Source organism: Colossoma macropomum, unplaced genomic scaffold, assembly GCF_904425465.1.
Source record: "Colossoma macropomum unplaced genomic scaffold, Colossoma_macropomum, whole genome shotgun sequence".
Classification (NCBI taxonomy): domain Eukaryota; kingdom Metazoa; phylum Chordata; class Actinopteri; order Characiformes; family Serrasalmidae; genus Colossoma; species Colossoma macropomum.
In genome coordinates, this window is record NW_023494802.1 from 4,281,710 (window position 1) to 4,297,881 (window position 16,172).

The window sequence follows — 16,172 nt, forward strand, 5'->3', positions numbered from 1 at the left end:
GAACACTTTTTGTCTGGTAATTTTGAGATGGTTCCAAACATTTTGCCAGATATAAGAGCAACCACTGTGATGGCCTGGTAATCTAGTAAGAAAGAATGGAATCAGGAATGACACACATACTTTACTATTTGAAGCCGCTTAGCTTAGCCTAGCCTGATTTATTCTTTTCTGAGACAGTTTGAAATGACACGTTTCACCTGATGTACGGACCTGAAGCTGTTTTGTTTGATGTCTGAAAGCTGATGCTGCAGTCTGAGGATGTCCTAATATGTACACTGTAACATAGAGGCAGCCCTGATGTCTGCCTCTCCCGTACCCTCCCCATTCAACCAGCTCAGCTCAACAGCCATGTTTCTAGAACAATCACATCTATGTTAGACACAATAAATGTGGTATTAGTGCAGGATATCACATATGTAGGTGTGTTCACATGTGGGAATATTAGTTTTCCAGTTATATCTTTGCATGAAACTTATCGATAAATGAATAGCAGCTTTTTTAAACAGATGGTAAATGAGTTTTTACCATCACTGGGGGCTGTTACTGCAAAGGCATAGTCAGTTTTTTCTTTTAAGTAACCAATGTGTCCTTTTCCTTTTAGATTACCCAAATGGAATACGGCTCACCTCGGCCATTCCAGGCGCTGATGTAAAGGTCCTCATTAGCTTCAACGCCCCAAACCCTCAGGACCGCAAGAAGTTCACCGATGACTTGCGGGAGTCCATCGCTGAGGTCCAGGAAATGGAAAAGTACCGGATAGAGTGTAGGCATCCATAAACGCTCCTATACTCACAAACACAAACACTAGTCATGTAAACTCGCCAAATAAAAGGTCATACTTGGACCATATTAATTTGCAGATGAGTACACACTGAAAAAATGGTGGCATTGAATTAAACACCATTGGATATCAATACAATCATTCTCAAAAGTAAGTAAACTAAAAGATGAGATTATGTTGATGTGATATATTCTATTCTTATACAAATGTATGTGTTTGAATCAAGTGAATTTAATGCTTCGCTTTTTTTCAGTGCATTTTAAAACAGCTATCAGCAATAACTCTGAACACGGCCACAGTAATACAGCAATGCAGTTTTATAATGGAGTTTTATGTCTGTCAGGAGGAGACAGCAGACTTTACTGTGGTCACATAAACTATATAAAAAATCAATGCCGTTTAAAAGGAAGTAGTTGGGCTGCAGTGGAATCAGAGCAGCAGTGTGGTGAATGCCTTTGATATGAGCAGAATAAGTGGCGTCAACATCAAAACTAGAGGGAACGGAAGAAGAGGCATAAGAACTTTTTCATTTGCCATTTATACACAGCACCAACATGACCAAGGCTGTGTTAGTACTGTCTACAGACAGCCTCCACAGGCTCCTTAAATTGCTTTTCAGTTTTGTGTATCCCTACCACTATTTTCAAGGGGAATTCCACCAATTTCTCAAAATTTCTGAAGAATTAAATAGTTAAGATGTCAATTCAGAGTGGTTTGATGTGAAAGGTCCCACGCTAGAGAAACGTCCTGAGTCAGAATTGTTCACAGCGGTGGTGATAGGAACAGATATCTTAAGAGTTTAATGCATCTAAAAGCCCCCTTACAGAAAGTTATTATCTAAAATGGTTAGAAATATGTTACCTGATGTTTGAGACATTGTTTTATGATAGTTTTGTCATTAGGTTTTAGTCTTAAAGTCATTTTTAATACCTGTTCATGGCAGAGAGATACATGCAGGGAGGTGTTGTAAGGCAACATAGTCACAAAAGAAAACTTTTTGCATCTACTATTTTACTATTATCAACATTACACAGACTTGTAGGGTCACTTGTCCATTTGGATTTATATTTGCATTGACCCCTGGTTCCTATCACCACTACTGTAAAGAATCTGAGTCAGTACGTTTCTCTACAATGAACCATTCCATCAAACCATTCCTAAAGACTTAGTTTACATCTCAACAAATTAATTATTGATTTTGAAAAACTGGTGGAATTCTCCTTTAACACGATCAGATAGAAGGAGGGGACAAAGTTCAGGTTCAGAATTATTACAGCACCACCTTAACCCCTTACATTCCCAGGCTTATAACATCCTAAGGCTTATTATGTTGTTACTACAATGCAAATTAGCTGAGTTATCCCTAAGAATATCCCCAATACCCGCCCCCAAAGTCCCTCAAACTCTATTTTGTGCTCTTTTCACGTCCAGAGCTAACAAGTGGCTTGTTATCCATCACTGTAGATGAGCATACAATGGCCCCTTACTTACTCATCTCCACCGTAGTGACACGTTGGATTGGTTAAGACATTTCACACACACTTTGTTCTCACTCTAATAGGTCTCCACACCCACATTCAGCCCATAATTTCTCTTGGTTCTCCCTAAAAATTCTTGTTAGGAGCTCACGTCTGGCCCTGTGAGACTACACCTGTCTACTACACTCTACGAAATATTACACTAAATGTTCAGTGAAGGTTACTTTGCTGTGTTGGTGTGGTATATGTGTTTACATGCTTTCATGTGGAAGCAGGTTTATCTAACCCTGTGCACATTTTCATGTCTGTAGCTGAGCTGGAGAAGCAGAAAGGCATAGTAAGACCCAGCATGTCCCAGAGCATGTCAGGCCTAAAGAAAGAGGCAGGCAACGGAACCATGAGCCGCGCCAGCCTGGATGACACGTATGCCATGGGGGAGGGGCTAAAGAGGAGCGCGCTCAGCAGCTCCCTGCGTGACCTGTCTGAAGCAGGTGAGTTTCGGTGTGGTGCTACAGATCTAGATGTGTTCAGGTGTGTTAAAGCTAAATTTGGTACTCAAAAAGACTTTTTGATCAAAAGTGCAATATGATTATCAGCTTTGATTAAAGGTGTTTGAAGTCATAGTTTGGTGAAAACTTAAATTTATATAATTCCTGCTCTTACTCCAAATGTTAGCCAAGGCTAATGCAGTTAACAAGTAATGAAGTCTAATCTTACAGACTTATCAATTCAATTAACAGTGTAAAAACTGAATGCATGAATCATTACATACTTGCTTTAGAGGGCAAATTCAATTTTTCAAAACTTCTACACAGTTAAAGGATTCAAATGTAAAGAAAATCGCTCAGAGTGGTTTGGTGTGAAATGCTCCATTCTAGTGAAACTTACAGAGTCAGAATTATTCATAGTGTTGGTGATAGGAACCAGTCGTCTGAAGAGTTTAATGCCTCTATAAAAGTTATCACATGAAATGGTTACAAATACAGTAGCTGATACCTGAAACATTGTTTTTAGATACTTGACAGAAAGTTTTGGCTTCAGAAGTATTTTTAACAGCCATTTATGGCAGTGCAGTACATGCAGGCAAAACAGTCCCCAAAGAAAACTTTTTTTTCAGATTTACCACTATTTTACCATCATCTAACTCAGAAGACACATGTAGGTTCACTGGTGGCTTTGTATAGTAAATAAAATGACCATATTTCTGTTATAAACATCATGACGTCTGGTTCCTATTCCCACCACTGTAAAGAAATCTGTTAGTAAGCTTCTCTACAAGTTTTTCTTTCACATCAAACCACTCTGAATGAGTTTGTTTACATCTAAGTAATTGAATTATGCAGAAATATGCCTTTAAACAATGTTGAATTATTAAGTAATAATAAATAGGCTTGCTTCTACGACACTATAGGACATACTGTTGTCTAAAAAAATGACCAAAAATTTTAAATTTTTAATTTTTGGCATGTAAGCTTCAATCTCTTGTTAGCTGCTTTAGCGTAGTAGCAAACTTCAGCCACCAAGTAAGCTGATTAACTGCATTTGGGGTAAGAGGGAAAACTGTGTAAATAGTTTTTTTTGTCTTTCCTATTGCCAAATAGCTTAGAGGTTTAGTCCACGCTGTTAGAAATAAAGGTACTTCATCAAGGTATAAACAATGTAAATGTTCCCTCAAAGGTACAACAGTGGTTTTAAGGTCCAATTGTGAACCTTAAATAGGTTTTTCCAGGTGAAAAGTATGTATTTGTACCTTTTCATAACGTAATGTTTTAAAACAAAACGATAAAATAAAAAGTCTGGAGACGAGACAGGGGTGTGTGGAGTCAATACAACTTAGAAAATATAATTTCAGTGGATTATGGTACAATTATGTTCCCTTACTAAAGGTACTGAGATGTACCCTTGAGGGTCCCACCCCAGTGACGAGAAGGGTACTGCCCCAGTGACAGTTTGTACCTTTATTTCTGAGAGTGCAAGGCATGAGAAAGCTGTATCTGACCTTTATACTTTTAGACACATTCATCTGTTAGACACAGAAACTTTAGATTTATGTGAGTAATGGATGAGTCAACAAAACCAAATGTCATGTTTACCGACTTTAACTGTTGTTTACTGATGTGTACCAGCTGTGGCCTATGCCAGATCCAATTGAAATGTAACTTTTATGTCCTGTACACGTCTAAATTGTTAAATCTTTCATTTTGATTCTCCTGTTGTCCCCATAACATCCCATATTTATTTGTATAACTTATTTTAATATGGTGTTTCATAGTTAAGAATTTAACTGGTGAATCATCAGTCTCATGCATCAATGACACAAGTTACCCAACTGACCATAACGTTGATCTGATCAAAGGCACTTGAGGTGATTCGGTGCTTGGCTGTATAAAGACGTGTTACATTAAACTGATATATTTGAGTTTCTTCATTTATAAAAAGTTTAGTGTTATAACTAGCCCAATTCTGTTCTGCATTTCAGCATAAAGCCAAGATAAAGGTTTCTCCAAGTGCCATACCCTTTTGATCTTGGTTCAATTTTTGCCGTCAGTTGGCCATCAGCAATGATGGAATGAAATCCATAATTGGAGTCTGATTCATAACGGAACAGAAAGCCCATCTGTGCGCTTATCTCCCATCAATTTACCCTCGAAAGAAATACTAACATTTGAGTTTGACGAAGTGTCGTGTCATGAAAGTGTCCCTTCTCCACCTTTGCTTGGTCCCAGTTGTTCGAGGGCCTCCATTTGAAGCTTTTATTCGCAGAGTGTGGCATGAGTTGTAATCAGTCGTGTATATGAAGCATTGTTTCATTCACCCCCCCCTCGTACCACTGGATCTATCGATACTTACCTGCTGCTTATGACGTTTACCTTCAGGCCAGTGTGTGTGCCGGAGTGCTTTTGGCTACCAGTCATCTGTCCATCAGCTGCCATGTTTTGAGTGTGTGCCATGTCTTGTATTGGCTTATGTGGCTCATTGAAAGGCAGCAGTAGAATGGCTTTGGATGTTTTTGCACAGGACGACCACACACAACAGCCTATAGTACACGGCTGTCAGCCGCCATTTACTGTTTAAGATTTACTATCCATTTGATCCAGTTTAGTTCATTTATGTTTCATGCGAAATATCATTAAACACAAAGAAATTTCTCTTTAAAGTCCCAGGGAACCTAAAGCCATGTTTTCTTTCTAAGTAGACTAATCTTGCTCTTGAGGGCGCAAAATATACACGTACAAAGTATGTTATGTGGATAACTCTCCAATGTCCACTAAACGGTGATGCATTGTTCCAAAATTTTTAATCTTGGGTTACATATGCAGTGTCCTTAGCAATCACAATGCAGTTTCAGCAAAACTGTGTTAAAAAGGTATCAAACCTGTAATGGAGGATTTCTTGATAATTGGAATGAACAGAGATTATAAATCCCTAGAAACCATGAAACAGTTGCACATGGCTGACATTTTCGCTGTTAGTCTGCGGTTTGAACTGGATAACAATGGAAAAAACAACATTTAAGTCACTATTTCTCATTTTCATTACCATTCAAATTATTTGTCACTTATAACTGCCATTTATAACTCTTTTCGAGCTTGTATTGGCACAAGTGGATGTAGATCTTTTTGACGTGAGCACAGTTTTAGCTGTTAACTATGATCCCCTATGGTCTCTCTGTGTTTGAGGAAGAGAAACTTAGAGAGCAAAAGCTAACAACCAAGTAAAAGGTAACCTAGAAAGCATAATTGAGCTATCAAGCTAACGTTTGCTCATCTGTCTGCCTGTCACCATTCAAATATTCATTCGTTCAACCGACCACGCCAGCACTCCGTGGATGCACGTCCAGCAGTAAAGAGAATAAGACTTTACCTGTAGACAACAGCCCTACAGAAGCTGGACAATGTTTTATTGAGCTGCTGTCTCGGCTGGAATAGTCAACAACACGGCCTGCATATGTAGAACCTGTTTCACTCCCTTCTCCACAGTTGCGGTAATCTGTTTAGTTCTGTTTCACTGGCGTAACATGCTAGGAGCTGTGGACTGACGGATGTCAATCACGTGTGCTCATTAGAATATTAAGCCATGCCTAGACAGTTTTCAGATAGATTTGACAAACATTTTTGAAGATGTTTTATTACATTTCTACCTTCTCAAATTTGCTGGATGTTTAATATAACTCAATTTTAGTATCATACAGACATTTTTAACATTTCACACTGAGTTCCCTCAGACTTTAAGAGTTTTTAGAGTAAAACAAGAGTCCAACAGTAAAAAAACAAGAAAAAGGAAAGTGCAAACCATTCCATCCAGACACGACCCTAATTAGAGACAATTTATTTCAAAGCTGTGACCACAACTGGCCTACCCATACTCTGTCCACAGATATGTTCTTTTGTTGCAACTGTTGGGAGGTTGGATAAGCTTTACAGAATGTTGGCAAAAATCATATTCAACTTAAAGAGGAATTGTAGCATGAAGTTCAGTTTTTCATCAGAATACTAGCAAGGCACTGGAATTAAAATTCCTGACCAAAACCGAAATCAAACTTCTGGACATACTTGGCTAAAAATTGTGTGGGTTTTTTTTGTTTTGTTTTTATTGCTTTTGAGTAAAAATAGCATAACTACACTTTTACTATTAAAATTAGTCCTTTAAATAGGACAAAACTCAGCTAACAATAATTTAAAAAGCCAAAAATCTATGTCTAAATTATTTTTATTGTGTTCTAAAAACCACAGATGGCATTTTTGTTTTCCGTTTCTGTTGTTTTAGCTGTGTTCTGCATAACAAGTGGGATTTTTTCAAATGGTATCAAACCTGTAATGGAGAATTTCTTAATACTTTGACTGAACAGAGATTAGAAATCATTTATAGAAACCATGAAACAGTTGCACATGGCTGACATTTTCACTGTTAGTCTGCTGCTGCTCAAACCATTTGAACTGGATAGCAAAGAAAAAAACTGCATAGTCCCTATGTAGTCACTATTTCTCATTTTCTTTACCATTAAAATTATTTGTCACTTATAACTGCCATTTTAACTATTTTCGGCCTTGTGTTGGCACACGTGGATGTCGATCTTTTTGACATGAGCTTACATTAGTCTGGTGGCAAGTTCATTGTTTTCATTCCAAACCTGCCTAGTTACGATTAACTTAATCCAGCTCAGCTAGTGGACACTCAAAGTTATATAGCAACTTTAAACAAGGTGCGCTACAGTTTCTCCTGAGGCGGAATAGTATTTGCCAACATTCTTAAAGCTTGTCCAACCTCACAACAAGTGCTCCAAGAGAACTTGCAAGTGGCCAGAGCATGGACAGGTCAATAAAAAACAAGCACTAGAATATTATCACTCCATAGTTCTGCCTGCTAGACCACCACTACCCCCCAACCCCCACTTTCCCAGTCACCACCCCCTCTCACCTAAGCCCCTGACCACCCTCCTTAATGAGACTGGACTAGGCTTGCTGTGTGCTCACATGTCCCTTTGGCGCCCCCTAGAATCAAAAAAAGATGTGTACACCACTAGCTCCCCTTAAGGTGTGATGCCCATCTCTAATCTGTGGTATTGCATGTCTCGGGCAGGCAAGCGTGGGCGCCGCAGCAGTGCAGGATCACTAGACAGCAATATGGAAGTAAGTAGGAAGCAGTGGATGTCTAGTTTACTTCCTCTATGTTGATTGATGTGCACTGTAAACAAAAAAAAAAATTGAAAACCAAACCAAAAACAACCCAAACATTTACTGTTTATGTTCCTTGCACCCTCTCTTTACGCTTCATAGTTTCTCCGACAAGCTCATTCTTTACATTTTCAGTTTTTGGTTTCCTTGTTAAACTTGATTATTGATGCCTAACCCGCCTGCCTGCTCACATGCATGCATGAGCTGCTTGCCTTGTTTTCCGGAAGTCGGGTTTTGTCTGCGAGCGAGTGGCCTCAAGGGCTGTCCAGCAGGCCACTGGCCACATTTTCTCCAACACCAAGCATGTTCTGTACTAACCCTTGCTGGTTTGTCATTGCTCAACCATCGGTCTCCTGTTTGCTCATTTAACCATTTGTTGCAACCCGTGTTTATTTAGCTAAGGCTCTTCATTGTGTAACAGCAGGGGTAGCTATGACTACAGCAGTGGTTTCGAGTTCCGATCCTGTATTACACCTGTCATGCATATTTTAATGCTCTAACAGACTCACTTTACCTCAAGAAGGGTTTTACTGAATTGATGAGCTTGATATAGGGGCATTACACAAAGCAGGATATCTCAGTTTAGCCAGATAACTTAAACTCAAAGTCAAGCTTATCCAATAGAAAAGAGCTGAGGGATATTCCTATTCATCAACTTTAGGATTAAGTTCTCTGGCTAAATGAGAAACCTTGATTTGTGAAACACCCCCCTGATCAAATTCATCAGCTAAATTACAAACTCTTCCTTAAGTAAAGTGAGTCTGTTAGAGCTGAAAATGAACAAAATGTGCAGGACAGGGAAATTTCAGGACCATAGAGGCACAAAGTGAAGCTGCTTTACACTCTTAAAAATAAAGTTGCCAAAAAAGGTTCTTTGAAACGATGCAGTTGAACAGATGAAAGGTCCTTCAAAGCAGAAGTTCTCAAATTACTTCTCAGGGCTCCAAAAGTGGTTCCACCAAAAGTGGTTCTTCTATGGCAGAAGTATACTGCTAGATTTTGTGATCGCTGGTCAATATTCAGGGTCAAACAAGTTTCTCAGCTGTAGCCCTGGAGACCCACTGTTCTCCACAGCCTTTTGTTTTCCATGCTCCAATACATCAAACCAGCTCCTGAAGCAGTCATGATGCAAGCTTTTGCATAAACAGTCCAACCAGTCATTATGAAATCCAGGACCTAAAACTGGAACAAAGATTTGAATATGTTTGCCATAGAAGAACCACTCTTGGTTCCCTAAAGCAGTGGTGGTTTAAAATTGGTCCTCGGACGGTCCATATTTTTGTTTTAACTCTGCGTGCTGAGAGTTGAGATCGAGCTAAAATGTAGACCGTCTGGGGACCGTCTCTCCCAAATGGTCCAGATTTTTGTTCTGTCCCTATGTTTTGGGAGTTGGGATCAAGCAAAAGTGTGGACCTTGGACAAAACAGAACAGAAGTCCTCGTAATGTAAAGGTTCTACACCAGGCCAAGAACCTTTTAGAAAACTTTATTTCTAAGAGTGTAATTGTAATTTGTCCTTTGTGCTACAACCCTGGTTTGTCCCCCCAGGAGAAGCTGAGGGATAATCTCCTTAGTGAAACCATTCCCATGGCGTTTGATTGGACTGACATGACTCAAATCAGAAAGGATGTGGATTTCATTAGCACACACATGTTCATTATTCATACATCATCTGTCATGACCTTCTATTAGGTGGGACATTTAGGATCAGAGAGCTGTTTTGTCCTCGTCTCTAGACAAATCACCCTCTCAGAACTGCTTAACGACGAGATTCATTTGTTAGACATGTTTGAGAAGAACAACAGCATAACAGGTTCAATCATGTGATAAAAGAGCACTGTGTGCCAATCCTATAGTTGAACAGATGTTAAATGCTTGTAATACTCTAAGCTATTGGTCAGCTGAATGCGGAAATGTGAGTTTTTTGCCGTTAATGCCTCTGCATGTGAAGGATCTGCTCTCATCATCCTAACGAGATGCATGTGAGATTTCTCCCCAGGCTTGTTCTATAATGTGTTTTATTATTGTTTTATACCTTTCAGCGCTTAAATGAGCATTCTGCCCTGATTTCCATCATTTAATGTCTCACCATATGACAATTTGCAGGAATTTGGCCAGGATTCTCCAGGTACTCTAGATAGCCTTCAAGAAACAAAGTAACAATGTATTACGGGTAGGAAAGTGAACATGACCAGAATGTCTGTGATGGTATTGGTTGCAAATCATTGCTGTTGTAAAAAAGCCTTGTATCTCTGAAATGGTATAGGAGGAAGAAAAAACTTTTAACATGAAAATTAGAAACAGAAAGGTTTGCTTTTCAGAACATTTGCTTCTCCATTTATCAGGAAATGTTCACAATGTAGAGTACTGGACTACCTGTCATTTATCTAAATTCTGGTCAAAATCAGCATCAAGTACAAATGATTAGGAGTTTCCAAGACATTACTAAAAATTACTAAAAGCTACAGAGAAAATGGGCCTCCTAAAACCAGTGCAAGACCTGCTAGACCTCTAAAACTGTCCCCATCAGATAAACAGCACTTAAAGCTGACATCTTTGAGAGAGAGGAGAAAATCAAGCTGCTTCAGATCTGAAAACATCCACAGGTGTTTCTTTCCATCCTTCCACTGTGAGAAGACAACTCAGTGCTCACTGAGACAAGGAGATGGTCGGTGACGTTCTGAGGACAATAGACTGTCCACCCCAGTCCAAACCTCAACATCATTTAATATGTTTGGGATTACTTGGATTGCTAGAACCGGAAGATGCAACCAACTTCTAAGACTGAACTTTGAAAGGTTCTTTGAAAAACTGAAAGCAAGACTACTGAAAAGAATGAAAGCTATAATAAAGGTAAAGAGTGGACACACTAAATACTGAAAAGATGAAATTATATTTAGCTGTTGTTAATTTTCTGTTTTGAAATAGTGCAAAAACTAAAAAGGTTTCAGAAACGTTTTCTTACAACAGTGCAAGAAATGCATCTGGCGCCACAATATGGTAGCCACTTGGGATTTAGTTAAAGTGACATTTGTTGTGTGATACTGAATGATGGCTCTAGTAGTCCAAACTCCTGGTGAGGAATCATGTATTAAATGATGGATTTTGGGTGGAATGCTCTTTTAAATGCTCTTCTACATGTCACCTTGTCACATCCTGCCAGCATCCTCCAGCTGGGTCAGTTTCAGTCATCTGTGTCCTGTTGTTTTACATGGTCAACTCAAAATGCAAAATCTATTTTTATTAAAAAATGTATATGAATATACAGTATATAGCAGATGTAGATTGTAATGTGAATATAGTTGTATTAAGATAAGTGTAAATATTTATCTGTTGTTGAATGTTGTCTTTTTTTATCTGTTTACAGTTGTAATTGACAGTTTTTCATGTTTCATGTGTCTATTACTGTCTCTATTTTAAATTTCCGTGGGAATGTCCTAATCTGAAACAGATAGCGTCAATACACTACAGCCCAAAAAGTGTGGAAGCAAGCAGTGATTTTGTAAACTATTTTATACTGAAGTTGATTTGCCTACAACCAACACAACACATTTACTTTGAGTTTAACCAAAAAGTTTGTTTCTGAATATTCACTTGCATAGTCTTTGGGAAAAGCCTTCTTTGTTAATAACAGTGTTTTGACACTGAGCAGTTTTTAATTCTTTCCACACTCTGAGTGTGTTGATGATCCTTGCATCTAAATGGGAGAATCAGCTGGATCTGATTAGAGCTGCAATGAAACTCTGCAGGAGAATCAGCAGGAGCTAAACTAACAACAATCAGTTAGTACAGACACTAAACGCTGCTGGCATTTAGCCTTTTGCTCTGTATTAATAAACTCATTAATTCTCACATTATCTCTAGACATTTTATGTTTGTTTTTACAAAATCAGTGTTGCTTCCAACCTTATGGCCAGTAGGCCATCACTGTTTCCTCTAAGAACTTGGCTTAAGAGAAAGCACTGAAGAGGATGCTGTTAATTTTGTTGCATTGAGATCTAATGCTGCATTTACATTTTTCATCCCAAAAATGTTTTGTATGCAAGCTAATGTTTCTGATAGTGTGTGTGTTATTGAAATTTAAGATGTGATGTACATGAACGGGTTATACCTGGACAACTACGAGCATACAGCACCTGTGTTTTACAAAAAAATCAACATCCGGTTTATTCCACTGCTGCGATCAGCTGCAAAAGTTGGGAAAACTGAACTTTTTCCGTCACTGTTCTGTTAAAAACAGTGGAATATCTGGTTTGCAGTCATCCATCCACCATTATCATGTACACACAGTATTAGAGGAAACAGTGTTGGCAATACAGTTAAAAAAAAGGTGGAAAAAGAGTTCCTTGGACCACTTTTGGTTAAAACTCTCAATTGAAAGGTTCTTTAGTGGTTCTTCTATGGCATATGGCATCTTTTTGCCACCACTATCTTTAAATAGATACATGCGTGAGTATATATCAGTGCTAAATGTTGTGTTTATTCTGATGACGTTCTCCTCGGCCTGTCTCTGCCCACAGGGCTCCATCATTAGCAGTCCTCACCTGCGCCGGAGAGCGCCCTCCTCAGCCCGGGAGTGCCCTTCCCACCCCGGCCCGAACCCCCCATCCTCCTCCTCCTCCCTGCTGGGATCGCTCTTTGGCAGCAAGCGGGGAAAGCCTTCAGCGCAAGGCTACCCTCCTCATCCTCATCCTCATCCTCTGCCTCCGCACCACACGGGGCAACCCACTCTCATTTCCCACAAGCCCCACCCCACCAACCTGCACCACACAGCTCAGGCCCAGATGGCGGTTGCCCACACTTACCACGGACAGCGCTGTCCACTTCCGCAAAACCCTCCACCGTATCACCACCATCACCACTACCACCCGCCCCAGCCTGGGCCTGGGCCCCGCCTCTACCGACAGCACTCAGGCCATGCCCCCATCCCGCACACCCACACACACCATCCTCAGTTCGCTCACCACCACCACCATCACCGGCACCACAGAGAGCAGCAGCAGCCGGCCAGCTCCAAACCCAAGCACTGTGGCATCAGCACTGTGGTGTGACCCCGGCTACACTCTGAGCCATAGAACTTCACAAACACACAGCAGACTTACGGTCACTGTGGGCTGCCGGGGAGCGCCAGGCTCGGTTGGCTTGAAAAGCAGGTTGGACTCAAACTGTGGAGAGGCTTTCTGCTCCGAAAATGCAGGTTGAACTCTAGCCCCGGAGAGGCTTTTCTGGAGCTTTTCTGAGGTTTAACGTAGCCACGGTCAGGTTTCGGTAGGGGTGAAAAGGTTTAAGGATTGTGAACCAAACTATATGTCCAAAACTATCCAGACATCCCTTCTACTTAGTAGATATTCAGCGGCTTTAAGATACATCCATTGCTGATACAGGTGAAATGCAAACAACCATAACACCTCTGCAGATTAGCATTACCAGGATGTCTCTGTAGCTCTCTGGAGGCCCTGCATTGGACTGTGGAGCAGTGGAATTGTGTTTCTTGGGGTTATAAAGCTCTATTGAACATCTTTAAGATGCATTAGAGTGATGAAACTCCATTGAACACCTTTAGGAAGAGTTGGAGTGATGAAGCTCCATTGAACACCTTTGAGACAAGTTAAGACTGATGAAGCTCCGTTGAATATGTTTGAGATAAGCTGGCATCATGGAGCTCCATTAAACACCTTTGAGATGAGTTGGAGTGAAGAAGCTCCATTAAAAATCTCAGTTTGTGATCCAGATCTAATCCGTCAGCATAACATCAAAATACAACTCACTGATGCTCTTGTAGCTGAATGCAATCAAATTCCAGCAGCAATAGCTCCAACATCTATTGGAAAACCTTCTCAGAAGAGCAGAGGCTGGTGTTTAAGGACAAACCTTGTGCTAATGTCCTTCATTTTCAGAAAAAAAAAATGCTGGACAAGCAGGTGTCTAGATACTTTTGGACATATAGAGTATGAGCAGTGGTTCTCCTCCACATTCCCCTACCCAGAGGGTCAAAGGCGATGAGAGACGGGCTTGTTCAGACAAGGCTCCGTGTTTTCCTCACAATAGCTCATTGTAAACAGTCTCTAAAGACTTTGTTGTTGTTGTTGTCGTCATTTCAACACTCTGCCTACATGTATCTCCAAGATGCTATTTTTATTTCGAAAGAAGTGTGCGTGTTGCTCATTGTAGGACGCTTCATATTTTTTATGAGCCTGAACATGCTCTCCTCCTCCTGGATGGCTAGCAGGCCCAGCTGAACGACCGAGCTGCCAGTCACGAGAGCATAGTCATCCTAATACTGTATTTATTGTGGATAACAGCTTTATTTGTTGTCCTAGCAATCATATATAAATGTGCCAATAACCATTGCATATCTACTCAGTCAAATGCTCTGCTCTGTGTATACTGTATTGTGTGTAATAGTATTTAGTAGTGTAATTGCATCCATTGTAAGATGTTCTATAATACTGTAAAAAATAGACATATTCAGAATTTTTTTTTTTTTAAATATTATGGTCAAATATAAGTCAAACGAAATGGTCACAGGTGCAGTCAATGTCAGTTGTACCATATATGGTACTGTGCAAAAGTCAGAGACCACCATTCCTTTATTTGATTATAATTTTGCCTTTATTACAGCTTCCATGCTTTCACTTTTTAAAAAAGTATATTTTTTCACAGCTCCAAAGTTCAGTCTTAGAAGTTGGTTGCATTTTCCGCTTCTCGCAAACCAAGATATTCCCAAACATATTCAACGATGGAAGCTTTAAGTGCTGTTTATCTGATGGGAATAGTTTTGGTGGTCTAGCAGATCTTGCAGGTGGTTGTTAGGAATCACATTTTTTCTTTAGATTTTAATCATTGTATGAACTTTTGGAAGCTCCTGTTTTTTTCACTTACTTTTCCTCTGACTTTCTCCTTCCTTGAACAAGGGGATTATCTTCCATCCAGTCTCCTCAGAAATATCTTCTGAAACATGAATAACTTGTCCTTAGTAGCTGTTTTGACTAGAAATTAAATAAATAAAGGGTGGTCTCTGACTTTAGCACAGTACTATTTTGGAACTTTTGATGCCTTTGCAATATTCTCTGAAGCAATTTTGGAAAACAGAAAGCACGCCCTAAGCAGCCTAGCACAGATTGTCTAAGCTGGACTGTACAGTTGTTAAGGCTGCTGAAACTAAGCAGTGTGGTGTAGATAAGGAGTTACTGACCCTCATGTTTACAAATGTAAATGGCTCAGTAATTGAAAGTAATTGAAATTGAAAGCTAACAGACTATGAACGGTGTAAAGTACAGCAAACCATGAGCAAAAGGGGCAAACACAGCACTTTTTATAGAGCTCAATGTGTGGTAACAATTCACTGAGCACTTGGACGATCCTTTTACATTACACCTTATACAAATATACGAATTGTTTTCCGAGAACGGGGAAACTGCTAGTGTTTTACTAAAAAGAAGTAAGCTTTCTTTTACATTTTTCAAAGAAAGTGATGAAATCTAATTTCGTTTTGTTTTTTTGTTTTTGTTTTTTGTTGTTGTTTTTTAGGATAAGGTTAAGTAAAAGTAGGATAGATAGTCAATGTTTGTCCTGCACATATCCTACAGAGTTATGCACAAACCATATGAGGGCCAGTGACTGAAGTATTTTTCTTTTCTTTGTATGTGCAATATATTTGTAATGATTTTGTGAAGAATCCCTTCCTGTTATGCTGAGTGATGGCATTTTTTTCCATAATTACAAACACATTACATTATTGTAGTGGCTCTCATAATTGACCATTTGCAAAAGTCCCTCGTCCTTTAGTTAATGTTGCTATGTCCGTCGAACTTTCAGCTCAGGCCACCTGGTAGCAACCTTAGCACTTGTGCTAACAGGCTAAAAACTTTTGCAGCACAAAGGAAAATGTAGAAGCACATAGAGGAGTACATATAAAGATGAATCATTATTCAAAAATAAACTTGCTTTACAAGATGTTCAGTGCAGACATACATATTTGAGCAGTTAAAGTGGTAGGTTTTATGTCTGACGAGGAGATTTGGGCCATGGAAGTTGTTCCTTCAGATGAGCTAATGCTGAAGCTAATGCTGGAGCTAGTCGGTGCTGAGAACACCTTTTAGCAAAATTTAATGAAACAATAAAAATGATTGTTTGCATACATGTGCATTAATATTACAAAGATAGCTTCAATCACAAATGTGAGTGCAATACATTATGGTTGTGTTTATTCTATCAAGATAACTGCCAACAGCTAAGA

General features: G+C 39.5%; 1 protein-coding gene across 9 annotated transcripts in view; it reads left to right on the top strand.

The window, feature by feature from the left end:
- The window catches only part of iqsec1a (IQ motif and Sec7 domain ArfGEF 1a), a 91,050-nt gene extending 75,345 nt beyond the window's left edge, over positions 1-15,705 (top strand). For 7 of the 9 annotated variants that reach the window (XM_036591652.1, XM_036591653.1, XM_036591649.1 and 4 more), the window contains exons 11-14: positions 602-763; positions 2,571-2,750; positions 7,840-7,889; positions 12,454-15,705. In XM_036591652.1, coding sequence (XP_036447545.1) covers positions 602-763; positions 2,571-2,750; positions 7,840-7,889; positions 12,454-12,984 — 923 coding nt within the window. In that variant the 3' untranslated portion in view covers positions 12,985-15,705. Of the gene's footprint in view, positions 1-601; positions 764-2,570; positions 3,137-7,839; positions 7,890-12,453 lie in introns of those variants that run through there. The other 2 variants (XM_036591656.1, XM_036591654.1) reach the window with 2 other exon arrangements.
- The last annotated feature ends 467 nt before the right edge of the window (positions 15,706-16,172 follow it).